Below are 15,318 nucleotides of genomic sequence, written 5' to 3'. Positions count from 1 at the left end.
TAATCAGGGGAATGACAGAGGAGCCATCATAAAATATAATGTCCAGTTCTCCTTCAAAAACCATGGGTTTAATGCTTCCAGATATAGAGGAGCTGGTTGTTAGTGAGTAATCAATTGCCTTTGAGCCTGTAGGGACAGTCACAAATTATATATCATTCAGGTCAGGTTACGTTGATTGGTTACTTGATTTCGATTGATTGTGCCTGCAATCGGGGAACACGTTGTACCCTTCGATCCTATCGGACACAAAAACCACAATGCCTGTTGGGTTCAGGTCACGTTTGGTTAATTTTCTCTTAGGCTCTATTGGTTTCTAACAAATACTTCACATCTAGCTGAACTCTATGATGAATATTGGTCATTTCTGCTTGTCTGGCAACAAATCAGGAGTTTTCTGTTGCCATTTCCCATCTAAGTGACTGACTACTCATATTGCCATGATTCCACATATGGCAGATTTTTCTCCCCTGATGCACAAGGTGAGTGATGCTCAAGTGCTGTTCAACGGCGACTGGTTCCCAGGGCAATGATGCCACTTTGTGTCTTTGTTTTCAGAAGCTGAACAGGATTGGTAGCAACACAGTCGTGAATCCACTGCTTTTCAAATAGAATAGCAATTTCTGTGTTAGGGGCTGCTTTAAAATTTTAAGTGTTTTAAAGAAGAGTTGTATGCTTTATTTTCTATATGTTGTGGACAGAAAATTCATACAGATGCTGGAGACATTTCTGAAGATGAAAGCAAATGGATATGAGAGTTAATTAAGGCTAAGGGTGCGGAGTACAAAAGTGACCCATGATGGAATGGCTTCATCAAAGCAGTACAATAGCTTAAGCTTCTAAATTCCAAAGGTGTACGAGCAAGTTCTTTTACCATTTGAGGCTTAAATGCATGTAAACATAGCCTGAAGCGTTCATACGGTTCTCTAATGTCAGATGAAGTGATCTTTGTCACTGAAATTAAAAACTAATTACAGAGAAGGAGCTGTCACAAGGAACTATGCGAAAAGCATTCTGATTTAAAATACAAATCAATTTTTTAGCCACTAGATCGCAGGGGTCCAGATCCACAGCTAGCTGGTTGTTGACTCAACCACAATTTAAGTTAAAATCCTTAAGATCTAAATGAAATAGACAAGTATGATTCTGTTTTAGATTGGCAACTTTTCTTCAAAAGTCATTAATTGTATACACTGAGGCTACAATTATATTTTTGATTCAAATAATGTGTGTTTTTGCTTTGTCAGACCAAAAGTCAAAAATGTATCAAGTGCAGCCAAGTGAGAAGCTGAAAATTGTAGCTGATGATAATTATGTTAATAACCTAATCAACTAAATTACTTCCAGCTCTAGCATTCACATTCAGTAATTACCTCTTTCCACATTACATTTCATTGGTAGCAGCGGAGTCCGCACAAGGGATTGACAGAAAATGGCATGCATGTCCTACAGCAAAAAGATTGTCTCAATATAATTTATTTTGCTCATGCTATTGCACATTCAAGTAACTCTACAAACCTTCCCCATTTCATGACAAGAACCTATGAATGTTCTAATATGGCCCGGCCCCTGCTCCCCACCTTCTCAGCTCACCCGTACTGTTGAGGAGCCTTTTCCAGCTACTGAGCTCCAACCATTGACTGCTTATTTTTGCTAAAACCATGTCTTTTATCACTTAATAAAAAGGACCAGGTGGACAAGTCAACATGTTTAAAAACTTAAATTCCACACGGGCTTTAAATTAGTAGAAGTGCAAATAGAACATGAGATACATTAATTGAGATGACAGTGTGCTCCATCTCAATTATCTGTCAGCATAAAGAAATTAATTCTATCCTCATTAGCAAACCATGACAAATGCTTTCCAGCAAGCTGTTGCTAACAAAATACCTTGACTTTATTCAGCAGGAGAATAGAAAAGCCACTGCAGGTGATTCTATTGTGTTTAGACTTGTTATATTAACTATAACTACTTTTAGAACAATACCTTGGAAGTTTTTGAAACATTGATGCATTTGTACATACCAGCTCTTGCTGCGATGAGATGTGTTGTCCGATTGGGATCTTGGGAGTTGAGAGACAGATTCTTGCCAATTTTGGCCCCCAGTGCCTTGGCATGGTAGAACTCACGAGTCCTCTCCATGGGGTAGTTGGTCGGGTACAGACCACTGAACACTATCATCGTTCCCTCCAGTGTTTTTCCTTTCAGCTCTGGGACAATCTTGCGGATGTCCGGGGTTTCCGGGGCGTCCTTCCTCAGGAACGCCTCGTAGCGGCTATAGTACTCAGCATGAACCCTTTCTAGCACTTCCTCCAGGTAGATCAGGTGATCATCCTGGTCAATATCTACTTCTTCTTCCTCCTCGTCTTCCATACTCTGGTCTAGCAGTTCCTCCCCCATGGTGACCCCAGATTGTTCACTATTCTGGGACTCTGTTTCTGGCTCTGTCCTGTCTGAGCAGCCATTTCCAAGCTCTGGGTCTGGAAGAAGAACTCCTGAAGGTTCTGCTACATCTGAACTGTTGCCTATTTCTCCCTGACCTTTACTGTCTACCTTGGCCCCTTCCCCATCACTGGGCTCTTGCGTAACACCTTCCGGTTCTGGTTTCTTTTTGATTTGGCAAGACTTCCCTTCACTATCTCCATCAGATGAGGGAGGTTTGTCTGTAATAGAGTCATTGTCACTGTCACTTGACAGGTCAAAGTCCAGGTTGTTGGAGTCGTGGCTAGGTGCTGATGAGTTTGCACCTTCCTTTGCCTCTTGCGTCCTATTGCTGTCATCTTCCTTTACATTTGTTCTATCTGCTTCCTGAGCTTCTTTCGACCCTGCCTCAGGCAGCGCCTCAGTCACTGACTCAGTCACTGACTCTTTACTTTGTCCCGACACATCCTCCACACCCCCTGTGGGCTGAGTCTGTGCATTTGTTGGTACTTCCTGAGAAGACTGAGACGTTGTGGGCTCATCCTTTCCAGACAGATTCTGGTCCTTTGACCTTTTCCTGAGGCCATTATTATGTTCTTCTGTGCCAAGCGTCTCTGCTGATTCTGTGCTCTCCGCTGGTCGACTTGAGGGACCTCCTGCAGTTACAAGACATGAAAGTGAATCAGAATCGTCTCACCTCCGGTACGGAAACAGTTTGTAAGATAAACTAAAAATTAAAAGGACTCTGATCAATCAGACAAACCAGATCACACTACAGTAACCAGTGCACTATAACATTATTTTGAAAATTCTTGTAAAAGAGGCTCACACATTTCAGTTAGATAACTAACGCTTATTAGAAATTCTTAGTCACTGTAAGAAGTTTTGTACTCTGGTTCTCTGCTATGTTTTAAATGCATTACTTTAAACTGGCAATGATGGTTTCAAGTAATGCTCCAAGAGAAAAGCATGAGCATTGGGTCCATGATAACCTTCCTAACATAGGACATTAGTACATTCTACCAAAGGGATAACCCTGATTTTAGCTCCGGAAGCTGCTCTGGGCTCTGATTTTCCTTTGCGGAAAAGCTGATTCCTCTGCGTTCACAGGGTCAGTCCAGTGCAAGTGCCTCTGTTTGAGCGTGAAATTAAATTATCAAGCAATAACCTCTCAACATTTCAGAAGGGTTACCCAAACCAACCCTGCTGATATTGAGACAGGCAAACCTCAGCAATGGACAATTAAGAATTTAGAGTCAAAATAAACATTTTCGTTGAGCTGGGAGTTTACTATAAACACTGCACTTCCATCACTCACGAGATGATTGTTTAAGAAAACCTCGGGGCTGCATGGACTGGAGAGAGAGAGTGGCTAAATAGTTTGAGGAGGCAGGGCACGCTAGAGCAGGCATGGGCCAGTGAACGCCAGAACACCAATGCAGCAAATAAGACTGTGGGCAAATCTTAATGTTGTTATTGTTGCACCTCAAGATGAAGAATGGTTGACTATCTAAAATGTAAAAAAAAAATTGTAACGTGAAGGGCCGGGGAATTTAATAGTTTTTTGATGCATCGCGATGCAGATGTGGATGACTCTGCATTGCTGCACAGACAGAACATAATCGCATAAGTTTTCGCTACATAATTTTTTTTAGCGATGACTCAGCGCTGCATAATTAGAACCAACGCAGCCTACGGATCAGGGTAGACGCATATTAAAGCTTTTTTCAACCTTAACCGTGTCAAGAGTCTCCTGTCCTACCTCCACTCTCCCACTGATCGCTAACTTTAAACTTTGACAAAAAACACAGATAGTAATCAGAAGTTATTAGGACCTAAACAGTACTGAAGTTTAAATTTAATATTAGATTATCACACAGCGAGATAATATATATATATTTTTTGAAGCTAATCGTGAGGTGCCCAGAGATTCCGCCCCTAGTAGTGTGTGTGATATAATGTTTCACATCACAACATGATTTTGACGGTGTTAGGTAAGGATGATCAGAAGTCAAATATGACCATTCTGTAATCAGTAGTATATTAACTGACAGAAACTAACACACCCTTGTATTTCTTTCTGCATCTGAAATCTGTATCGGCATAATGCATTCCCTATCAATTATGGATTCAATGAGGGATTCTCATGTGTCTTCAACACTCAAGGTCCATGTGTGCCCCTCGCAGCACTCATTCCCAGTGCTGAGTTTTAACCCCAACGTAACCCTAATTCTAACCATAAAAGTGCGTTACAAGCTTCAAAGAGCCCATTGAAAGTGGGTCAGAAGGGGAGTTGTGGCAAAATGTCCTCACTCCATAATAGTCTACATTTAAAATGTTCCTTACAAAGATAATGGTACAAATATATACACACACACACACAGACCCACAAACATATTTCAATTAAATTAAAAGAAAATTGCCAAGTATATCAAACAAGGGTCAAAATCTTGAAAAGCAAATTGGCAGTATTCTGCTGCTCTCCCCACCCAGTCACAGGAAAGGTCCTGCCTCTGTCAAGTTCGCTATTATGGGTGAGCTGGTCCATCAATGATGACTGACCACCAACGTTGTGATGGGTGGAGTTAAATAACCTCCTGCTGTGTTGTGCATGTGTGAAAGACAACTCTGGTTAAACTCAATAGCCAATTATTCACATTTTGTCTTAAAACGACTTTACACTCTGGACCTTTAAAGCTGCACTAATCAATTCTTTGACAGGGATCGCTTGCAATAATCAATGCACACGGAATGACCATTCATCTCTGCAGGGTTTTTTCACCTCTACAAATTAATACACCATGTTTTATGGTTATGAGTTACTTTATGAGATAAGTGCATACTGAACACTCATCATATTTAAAGCCCCAGGTGCTATAGACAAAACAACTTAATTTTACAATGTAGTTGTCACAAAAAAAATAAAATAAAAATAGTAGTAATACAAAATTCACCAGCTGACACCAAGAGCTTTGTTGATTTAATAAAGCCCTTTATGTGAATTAGGGTACGTTTGTCATCCGATTGAGATTTATAGAACATGTGTAGATAAATAAATATTTGACTTGCAAAGCTGCAATGCCTTGGGGAAAATGCCTTATGAAGAGTTTATATATTTATTGGTATAAAAATCTGTCTGATATGCAGCATTCAAATCAGTTAAGCTGTCTCTCTGGTTTATGATTTGTGATTATACATATAATATAGGGCTCCACACATACTTCAACCACAGGGGAAGTTTGTGTTTTACCCTTTGAATTTATCAACATTGTAAGAGCCATTGCTGAGCCTGGCTGCTGTTGTAACATGGAGTTATCAGCAAATTAATGTGACAACCTGAAAGAGTGGATGTAGATGAGGAGGGGGTTTCTACAACAGCCCCCAAGGAGATAAACATGCCGGCTCCAAGCAGCATGTCTCCTGCTTTGATAAGGAAGTGAGTAACACTGTTGCCCAGGGGATTCTCTTTGTGAGAGACCTTCAAGGCGCAGAGGGAGATAGAGAGGTGAAAGTATTGGAACCTCTTAAGATGTTCTATCTTTGTCCTGTGACACATGCCTTTGATTCACGCTGATGCATATTGTTTACAGAGGTGTGTATGCTCGTAATGTGTATTTAGGGGACTGAATGGACATGGATGCAGTGCTGATGGCTATCTTGCCTAGGGGATTTTTCTAGGAAATAAAATGTTATGAAAAAGGAAGCTTACAGAGGCCAAGTTCAGACCTGGTATTAACATGCGTCCTGAGAAAAGTGAGAACCGGTAGTGCACTTATTATACATAAATAGCGTAACATATGATATATATTATACATAATCAAATAAGCAGAAGAAATCTTAAATCCAGTGTCATCCATAAGGTATGTGTTCAAGTATTTTTTTTAATGAGGCAGGTTTGGTCCAGGTTTATGCTACTGCAGTTCATCTGATGTCAGAGCTGGTTGTCAGTGAGATGCAGAACCGTCAGCTCTGTGGCTCAATTTCAAAGAATATGATGTACTAAGAGAAGTTAAGTTTTAATGCTATGATATTTTAAAAGCAGCTGAATACCAATGCCTTTACTGGACTGACTTGCTTGTTAATTTTACTGGGGAATATGCATGGTACTGGAAATTAATCGGTGGACAGCACATCGGTTGTTGCACATTTGACCCTCTGCATTGCATAAACTGTGATAAGCTTACAGGGTTTTTCTACAAATGCATGGAGCTGTCAAAGATGTGCGAGTCCGTTACCTTTCCTGGCCATCTGAGATTCCCGTGATCCGGGGGGAGCATTGATATCCCCTGTGCCTTGGAAGTAGATGTATTTCTTCACAGTGATGAGGTTTGGTGCAAACTTCCACACGTCCTCACGGTCATCGATTATGCTCACCATCGAATCCCCACATGGGAAAAGGTTCCTGTCAGGAAAGAAATGCATAAGGCAGGCGCTGTATGAAAGTGCTGAGTTTTTTGACAGTTTTCCAAACTCAGACAAGCCATTATTTGTCTCTCTTTGGCTGTAGTGTTGTTTTAGTGGCAGCGCTGTTTTGAATGAAAGAGGCACTCCAAATTTTCCGTCAATCTTCCAGGTTTAGTTTTTACATGTAAGCAAAACAAAGTCAAATCATGTCTAGAGAGTGGACAGATGCAGGGTCACTGCATTCTACACTACAAGCAATTGATCTAGTTGTCATGTTTAGCAGCAGAACATTCTCACCTAAGATTCCCCGTCTTGGAGAAGGGATCGATGCATTCGTCTCTAGAAAGGATCCGATGAGAGAAAAAATTCTTTTTAGGGTCCAGAAAGCCTAAAAAAAAGGAAAAATAAAGAATAAATATATGAATACTGCTTAATGTGCATATTTGAATGTCAGTTCAGCTGCAGTCCAAGATTTGTAATTTACATGCATTGAAAACATACATGAATACTTTGTATATTTCTCCCTGTATAAATGAAATTGTCACACCTGCACTTATAAAAGATAACTTATACCACTAAAACTGTTGTAAGTTACAGTTCTTGATTTTAAAGTGAAATCTTGATCACAATGATGCTGACTCAGTAAATTAACACGATCCTGAATCTGATCCACAAGAATCCCTAAACCAAGCCAATGTATTTTTATGTTAATATATTTTCTCAAAAATGTGCACCTACAATGCCTTTCAAATCTTGATTTAATGAGCTGCTCAGGACACACTAAGTCTGTCTGAAAAGAAATACACACTCTCTGATTAAACCTTGAATGGAAATTGAAATCTACCACGGCTCAACAGGGCGGTCTGAGCGAGAATTCTATAACCTATAGAGAAGCTGTCATTTGCTGGAGTGCTGGTCTGAAACATACCGACCTCTCTGCATCGGGGCTCGTAGTAAAATCCAATTCAAAATGCATTAAACATTCATCAAATACAGTAGAGGCAGAATAGCTCTGGACAGGCGCAGCCTCGATTATATACAGTATGATGAAATATTGTAGCCTGAATACCAAGACAGAGGATATTTACACACTTCAGCATTATTCGGCCTTCAGTCACAAACTGAATTTTCATTTAGGAGGAGACCAACACTCATCAGCTGGCAGCTACATGCTACTGAAACTAACTACATACTGATAAGGCAAATAATAGGCATTTGGGAAGTGAACAAATAAAAACGATTATTCAAAAAGGAACATGCTCGGTATGCTTTAATATTTAGCACCGCTATGGCTTGTAACTGATCACAGAGGCGAAGCATCAACTGTAATGAGCAGACACTCCCCTCTAGAGGGCATAAATGGTCAGTACAAGTAGAGGTTTAAAGTCACAACCTAAATCTTAAGTTCCTCCCCTGTTTTTGATACAAATAAATCTCTGTTGATCAATGTATCAGTCTAGGGAAATAAAGTGAAAAGCAATGAGACCATTACCTGCAATGGTGTGTGCATAAAGGCGGCTCCCGAATGTGAAGACGTGCAACTCGTAGAGTTTGGCAATTTTCGCCAGGAAATCGATGCAGTGTGGCCGTAGTCGTGTGTGGAGCATGGGCTCTCCTCGCCCAAGCTGGAAGTGGTAAATGCCCTGAAGAAAATAATCAAACCTTAACTAGGCCCCACTCGAGCACAGAGACACAGATTTGAAAACCTGACTTTTTTCTTAAATAGGGATTCTGAAAAACAACTTCAGGTAAAAAATGGTGAAAGGTTGAGGAAAATAAAGAAAAAATGGGCACAAGAAAACATGAGTTGAGACTCTGCAGTTCCATTAAAGACTGTTTGACATCACTCAGAAGAGTCACTCTGAATCCACCCACATCACACAGGACATAAGCATGTAATCGGGGAAAGCACCATAACAAGCACAGAACACACCAATTAAAAAGCCTCAGGATAAAACACTGACATAACAGCAGAATGAAGGAGAGACTGGCTGGGACTTTAGGGGCTGCATCCTTCTGAGGTTGCATTTGAAGACTGGTTACATCAAAGGCCCATGAAGCCTCGTTCGTGGGACGGCTATAATGCGTTCTCCGAGGGATGCAGCCCCTGAATTAAGACACAGCTTTTTTAAGAATAATTAATGCATTCTACCTCTTACAAATAAAAAGTCACCATTTATCGCCAAGTAAACATACCTTACTCTTCTCAATAAACTCCAGGTTTGTTACATACTTAATGGTCAAATAAACAATAAAATATAGATTCGGGTAAAGCAGAAAGAAACTGAAAGTGGCAGAGTATAAAGATTAACAGGGGTGACCTCTCGACCATGGCCATGAGATTATAGGATGTTGATAAGAGGACTAAATACCTTATTGGACATGCGCTGGCAGTGCTGTTCAGTGGTGTGGATCAGGGTCTGGTCCAGATCCACCATCAGAACCAGCTTTTTGCTCCGGTGGAGTCTTTGCTGGTCTTCTCTGCCCAGCTGCTCTGCTTGCTGGTGCAATGAATGAGGACAATGTACAGAATATTAGACAATCCCAGTTACCACCTCTGTGTTTTCACGGCCTCTGTATTGTTTTTGCAACTAACAGCAAATTTAAGATGTCCTGGGTGGCACGCTATGGCACATGATTGCCTTTATATGTATGAATAAAGTTTGTATTGAACTGAAAGTGGAACTTTCTTTTGGTAGACAGATTTGTCTCCCACACACACAGATCTTACAATGGAAAGAGTCTGAAGTTCAGTTTGACTGCTCTCCGTCTTCCAGGTATAAGCATCATGACTCACCTCTGCACTGACCATCAGCTCGGGGACACTGTGCACCATGGATACTGTTGCTGTGGAGATGGGAGTTTGTTGGTTCCCATTCGTGCCCTGCAACCTGAATGAGAAGAAAAGAAAGAAAAGAAGAAGTGTGGGAGTTGTGCATTTTATGGTTTTTGCATCTCTCAGGTCCCTGAACATGTTGCAGCGGAGAAGAAAAGCAGTGTTCATAAACAGGTAATGTTTTTGAATTAGTCAGACTCTGCTCTAGCAAGCGTTTTCCTGAAGACCAGCATTCAGCTACTTGAAACTCACACTGTTTGTCAATCGCTAGATACAATAATCAACAGGTAGAGTATTCCACATCAAACTATGTGCATGCAATCTAAATTCTGAGGTGTTAAGAGATAAAGTACCACCGGCTGTATATTTGACCTCTTGATCAAATTTTCAACGAGGGTGTGTTTAAAGTGTGAACACTTAATTCATGACTTCAGCTACACTCAGCTCTCTATACATGATCTCTGGTGCCACCTGATGGAAATAAATAGAATCTAGAAAGAGAATCTACCACACACATTTTACAGTTTGTCAGTTTTTCAACCACATTCTCCTCCTTTGTCTCACTGAATGATATTGGAAGTTGTCATGTGAGCTGGTGATATCATTAACCTCTCAAATTATTTTAGTATAAGGATGTTTTGTGATCAGATCAATGCAAAGTAAAGGTCATTGTGTGAGAAAAAAGACGTTTTTAGACATGAACTCTGGAGAATATCCGCACAATGGGGTCCAGACCTTCTCTGGAGTTTGTCCTTCACACTTGAACAACAACAACCACACAGAAATCTCCAGAGCATTCAGGTGAGGGGTGGTGCAGCAGGCAGAGGCAGGACATTAAGTAGCAATCTCTCCTGACATCTTAGCCTGCATGTTCTACATGCATGCCACAGATTTTGATTTGATCGTGGTTTATCCTCTGGAGAAGTTTCTGCTGCATTCTCAGGTAAGCTCACTCTGATATTCTACGGAGTCTTTACTGGGGGCTGGCAGGTGACACTCCAGAGAAAGTCTACAGCCTCTCACTCGGACATTTACTTTCTTGCATACAGCCCCTTCTGTGAGTGTCAGGAAATAATCCAGAGTTCAGTGCATGTCTGAATGGGGCTGCGTCAAACACTCACTTCCCTCGAATGCAAAAGAAAAACTAAACTTTTTTTGTTTCCATATAAAAGTATAAGAAAAGTGTCTGTGTGTGTATTTCCTTACTGTGTCAGATCCTGGCCACATTCAGCACATAAACCCTTCATCACTATCGGGTGGCTGCATACTTCTATTCTGACAATGACACCCCTGAGAAAAAAGAAAAGAAACATGAGACAAAACATTGACTGTTATTTAATTATTAGTGGATTATCTCCAACTTTTGACACGATTCACGACATGTTTAATGACCCATTTGATTTGTGGCATCACAGGTATGAGTGTAAATGTAGTTTATTGACTGTTACATCCTATAAACGTGTCTTTTTACTGGCAAACAGTAGAATTATTAGCAAAATAATCTATGAATCAATCGAAAAACCGTTAAAAATACATAAATGTGCTTCTCTAAGCTTATCCACTATGAACTGATCATGTAACCTTAGAGTATGGAATTAAGATGAGCTTTCAGTTTAATTACCTTTTGACTGTTTACACACTACACAACTATCTAGCAATAGATCTATTGATGAATAGTCAATACAATCATTAGTTAGTTCCAGATCTACTTATAAATTGAGAGAACCAGTTCAGTCAACTAAACATTTGTGATTAAATCACTGGACGGCAGAACTCACACATTTGATTTGTTACTAGAACAAAAATGTTGCCACTACTGATGCAAACTAACTATATAGAATTGGAAGACTTCGAGTAGGTTGCATTCTAGTTGACCTAGAATGCTACAGGGAATCAATTACTTGTAATTGAATCCCTGATGCAAACTTTACCTCATCTCCTAATGTTCTTGCAGCCAAAGATGATTTTTGTTTTGCAACCACTTTTGACACATGGTCCAATTTGACTATATTAAAGACTGCGGGGTGTCACAACATGCAGCGGGGATTTTAAAAGGCAGAAGAAGGATTTCTCAAGGAACCCCGGAAGGTAACAGGAGCCATACAACTTTACAGGTGGGACAGTAAATAAATGGTGGCTGCAGATGTTCGCTGATAGAGGTGTGGAAACATTTCTGTTATTTTAGGATTCTCCACAAAACTAAATGGACTTTTTTTCGGGCAAATAGCAGCAAGACACGTAAATAAGATATTTAGCTGGAGGATTCAATTTGCTCATATGCTGCTGCACTAATATTATATATGTCGTTATTATAAGAAAAAAACAAAATCATATCACATCTAAATGAGAGCAGCCTCCTCCAGTAGTCCACCTGTCAACAAACAGTACACGGATCTTGCACGCGAGGGATGGCTGCGTCAAGACAAACAAAACGAGACAGAAATGCACGTGGTTGTGCTCTTCAAAATAAAAGCCTGCAAATGTTTATCCATTAGACTCGTTCAAAATACATCAGAGACACAGCTCATTACGCGATTATTATAACTCTGCTAACGATTCGCTGGATTTTCACTGTGGCTGCAACAACTGAAAAGTCCAGCACCACAGTATCCATAAGTCCACGGTTTCATTGTGAAAGGCCACGCCGCTGGTGAGCTTGTTTACTTGTGACTCACTTGACGCTACGAGCAACTGCTGCGTGTGTTGAGAGGAGCTAGCAAACATGCTAGCGTTAACATAGCACGGTGTTAGCGTGCTAGCTAGCTAACCGCGGGTGTAGTGAGTAGCAGCGATAACAAACACACGTTGTTCCAAGTGAGGGGGCAGGTCGGCTAGCATGTGGCGGGAGCCAGAGGAGGGACTCACCCGGGGGGGATGACTTGCCCAAGTTGACAGCACAGCTCCCTCACTACTCCGGCACGGTCCGATTTCACCTTCTTCTCCGGCAGCCGGGCTGCCTCCGTCGCCCTCTCCGGGGCTATGGGGGCGCACAGAGCCAGCACGGAGTCCACGTTGATGTGAGCCCCGGGTTTGACCTTCCACTCCAGCAGCCGCAGCGGGAGAGCCGCGCTCGGCCAGCAGATGTCCGCCACCTGCACCACGGGGCCCTCCGCCACCGCACTGTTGCCACCGCCGCCAGAACCTGCAGGAGGGTCCTCCATCTGCCCCGACCTCTCCAGCGACAACAATCCCTGTAGTTTGTTTTCAGCGACCACTTAGAACGTATCCGCCAGATGCCCCGGTCCTCCGAGAATCATTAAAATGCGCAGAGCAGCCTTCACGCTAAGAGTTAAAACAAGTGCTTCCTCGCAGCAGCTCCCACTCTCAGCTTCGTTCGCTCTTCCCGCCCGTAAACATGAAAGCGCAACACTGCAGTGACACAGGTCACCACAGCTTCCGGTCTAGCGTGAGGCAAGCTGGAGCGTCAACCCTGCGCTTCCGCCTGTATGTCAAAACAGAGTCTTCTTTTTCAAAATAATAAGAATAATAAGGATAATAATAAAACATATTGAAAGGGTTTGAGAGTTGGATTTGTTTAAGGGGATAGTTAACCGTAAAATGAAAATGCCCTCATTATCTACTCACCACTATGCTGACTGATTTATTCTGTTGTACGTTTGAAGAAGTGGTCACCAGTATGGTGTGAGTAGATATTAGTACATTTTCATTTTTGGGAGAACTCTCACTTTAAGTGACAGTGTGCAAGTGTACGATTTTACATTTCAGACAATTTTTCACCTGCGATCACTGGCAGTTAGACAAACAGAAAACAAATAAACAAACAAATAGACAACAAACTTGCAGCTAGTATTTAGAAATGGGTAAAAAAAACAAATGGTGGGATGGTACAATGACAGACTATATGACTTACAGACAAAAGTACACAGGCACATAGACAGCACAAAAGGATGTAGGTGTAAAACATATACTTTCACTGCATGATATCCCATTATTACTAAATTGATCATTGTGAGTCCTTGTTTTATATGTTTGTATATGTTTTGCATAATTACATCTATAGACTATTATCATTATTTTCATTATAAGAACCAGTGTGATCAAGCTTAAATATGATGGATATACAACCGTTAGTCTATCTTTCTTCGTGTTTTCTTCCTGTCAAAAGGGAGTTTATTCTCTCGCCAGTCGACAAAAAGTTTGTGGGAGCTGTTGGGTTTCTCTATAATCTTGTAAGGTCTAGACTCCAGACCTTAATATGTTAAGTGCCTTGAGATCGTATATGTTAGGATTCTTCGCTGTACAAATAAATTTAATTGATTAATGTAGACCATCTGCAAAGCCGTTAGTTTCTTTGCATGTCTGCGATTGGATTGTATAACCTTTATTTTGAAGTTTTTCCCACGTTCCCGTTTTGTTGTGCATTGCTGATCTGCTGTGGTTGGACCGGGCCTTTAACGCTCTGCACTGACAGCACTTGACCAACAGGCACATGTTAAACATGCTTTTAGATTTGTAACACCACGTCACAGTGTGGATATTACATAACAATTCCTAGAAAATATGACTGCTGAACCATCAAGCTGTACGTTACTTGTTTACTTGTTTTTTTCCACATCCTACAACTTTCCACAAGGGCTGGATCCCAGAGACTTACCTGATGTAAGATGATGTAACATGGAAATAATACTACACCAGTGCCTCATGTAGCTATGTGATACACTCTATGCATGCATCCTATTCCCAGTTAGGCTGTTGCCATGGGCTTATCTTTGTTTTCAAATGGCCCTCCACGTTTCAGTGAACTGACGGTACCAGTGTAGCAAGTTTACCTTTATTGAATCTCAAGGTCAGTTATTTATTCATGCATTTTTTATCCTAAATGGATACTATCAATGATAAATAAATTTGATGCATTGAAGTTAAAGTGTTACTGGGGGCACGGTACATTGAATAACAACTAAATAAATTAATAGTACGAGGGCATGCCTTAAACCACTCCATGCGATCAATGATATATCATGTTGATATTGTTTTAGGAGCTTCCTCCAGAGAGTAAGACAAGATACAGTTCTGCTCAGTCTGCATGTACACCCACTTTCCCAGAAGTCCCTATGATCATGTCCTGCCCACTGACTTCCTGTCACTAAATTGAAATGAAGCAAGCTCACATGACCTACCTCTGTTATAATGCATACCAGAGTGCTGTGATGTGAGGACATCAGCTAATCTCATAAGCCCTTGAGTAACCCCATGGTAGGCTTGCTATTACTTACTAGTTCAGCAGACAAACTTTTGCTATTTGAAATTGATCAATTAAACCCGGTATTATCATACAAAACTGTAATATTCTTGATCTTATTCTGGACTCCATTAATTCACTTGTTGTTGGAACAGCCTAATCCTAAAAAAGGGCTTCTGACTGAAAAATCACATGAACACCATCTCCCGTCGGAAAACAACACCGGAAGTCTGCGAAATGTTGGTACACTTCCTAAAAATCAACTAACACAATTTTACAATCAGCTTCTAATGCTTCACTTTTGGCACCCATGTTTTAGAATTGATTTTAAGATTTTACTGATTACTTTTAAAGCTCTATTTAGCCTTTCTCCCAGCTACATATCAGACCTTTTAGTGTTGTACAAGTCGTCACATACATATAAATCCTCGGGCAAAGGTCTTCTGGTTGTTCCAAATA

The 15,318-nt window shown here is 40.9% G+C and overlaps 1 protein-coding gene across 3 annotated transcripts in view; it reads right to left on the bottom strand.

Moving 5' to 3' along the window:
- The window catches only part of ctdp1 (CTD (carboxy-terminal domain, RNA polymerase II, polypeptide A) phosphatase, subunit 1), a 66,084-nt gene extending 53,045 nt beyond the window's left edge, over positions 1–13,039 (bottom strand). For all 3 annotated transcript variants that reach the window (XR_008342303.1, XR_008342304.1, XM_053446997.1), the window contains exons 1-8: positions 12,525–13,039; positions 10,866–10,949; positions 9,621–9,714; positions 9,196–9,324; positions 8,316–8,466; positions 7,121–7,211; positions 6,655–6,821; positions 2,023–3,075 (exon numbers count right to left, since the gene is read on the bottom strand). Coding sequence is in view for 1 of the 3 variants with exons in the window: in XM_053446997.1 (XP_053302972.1) it covers positions 2,023–3,075; positions 6,655–6,821; positions 7,121–7,211; positions 8,316–8,466; positions 9,196–9,324; positions 9,621–9,714; positions 10,866–10,949; positions 12,525–12,820 (2,065 nt within the window). In the remaining 2 variants the exon portion in view is untranslated. The remainder of the gene's footprint in view (positions 1–2,022; positions 3,076–6,654; positions 6,822–7,120; positions 7,212–8,315; positions 8,467–9,195; positions 9,325–9,620; positions 9,715–10,865; positions 10,950–12,524) is intronic.
- Between the last annotated feature and the right edge of the window lie 2,279 nt (positions 13,040–15,318).

Source organism: Pleuronectes platessa, chromosome 18 (assembly GCF_947347685.1).
Source record: "Pleuronectes platessa chromosome 18, fPlePla1.1, whole genome shotgun sequence".
In the NCBI taxonomy this organism is placed as follows: domain Eukaryota; kingdom Metazoa; phylum Chordata; class Actinopteri; order Pleuronectiformes; family Pleuronectidae; genus Pleuronectes; species Pleuronectes platessa.
Note: the sequence above shows the minus strand (reverse complement) of the source record. Positions and strands in the feature narration are given on the sequence as shown.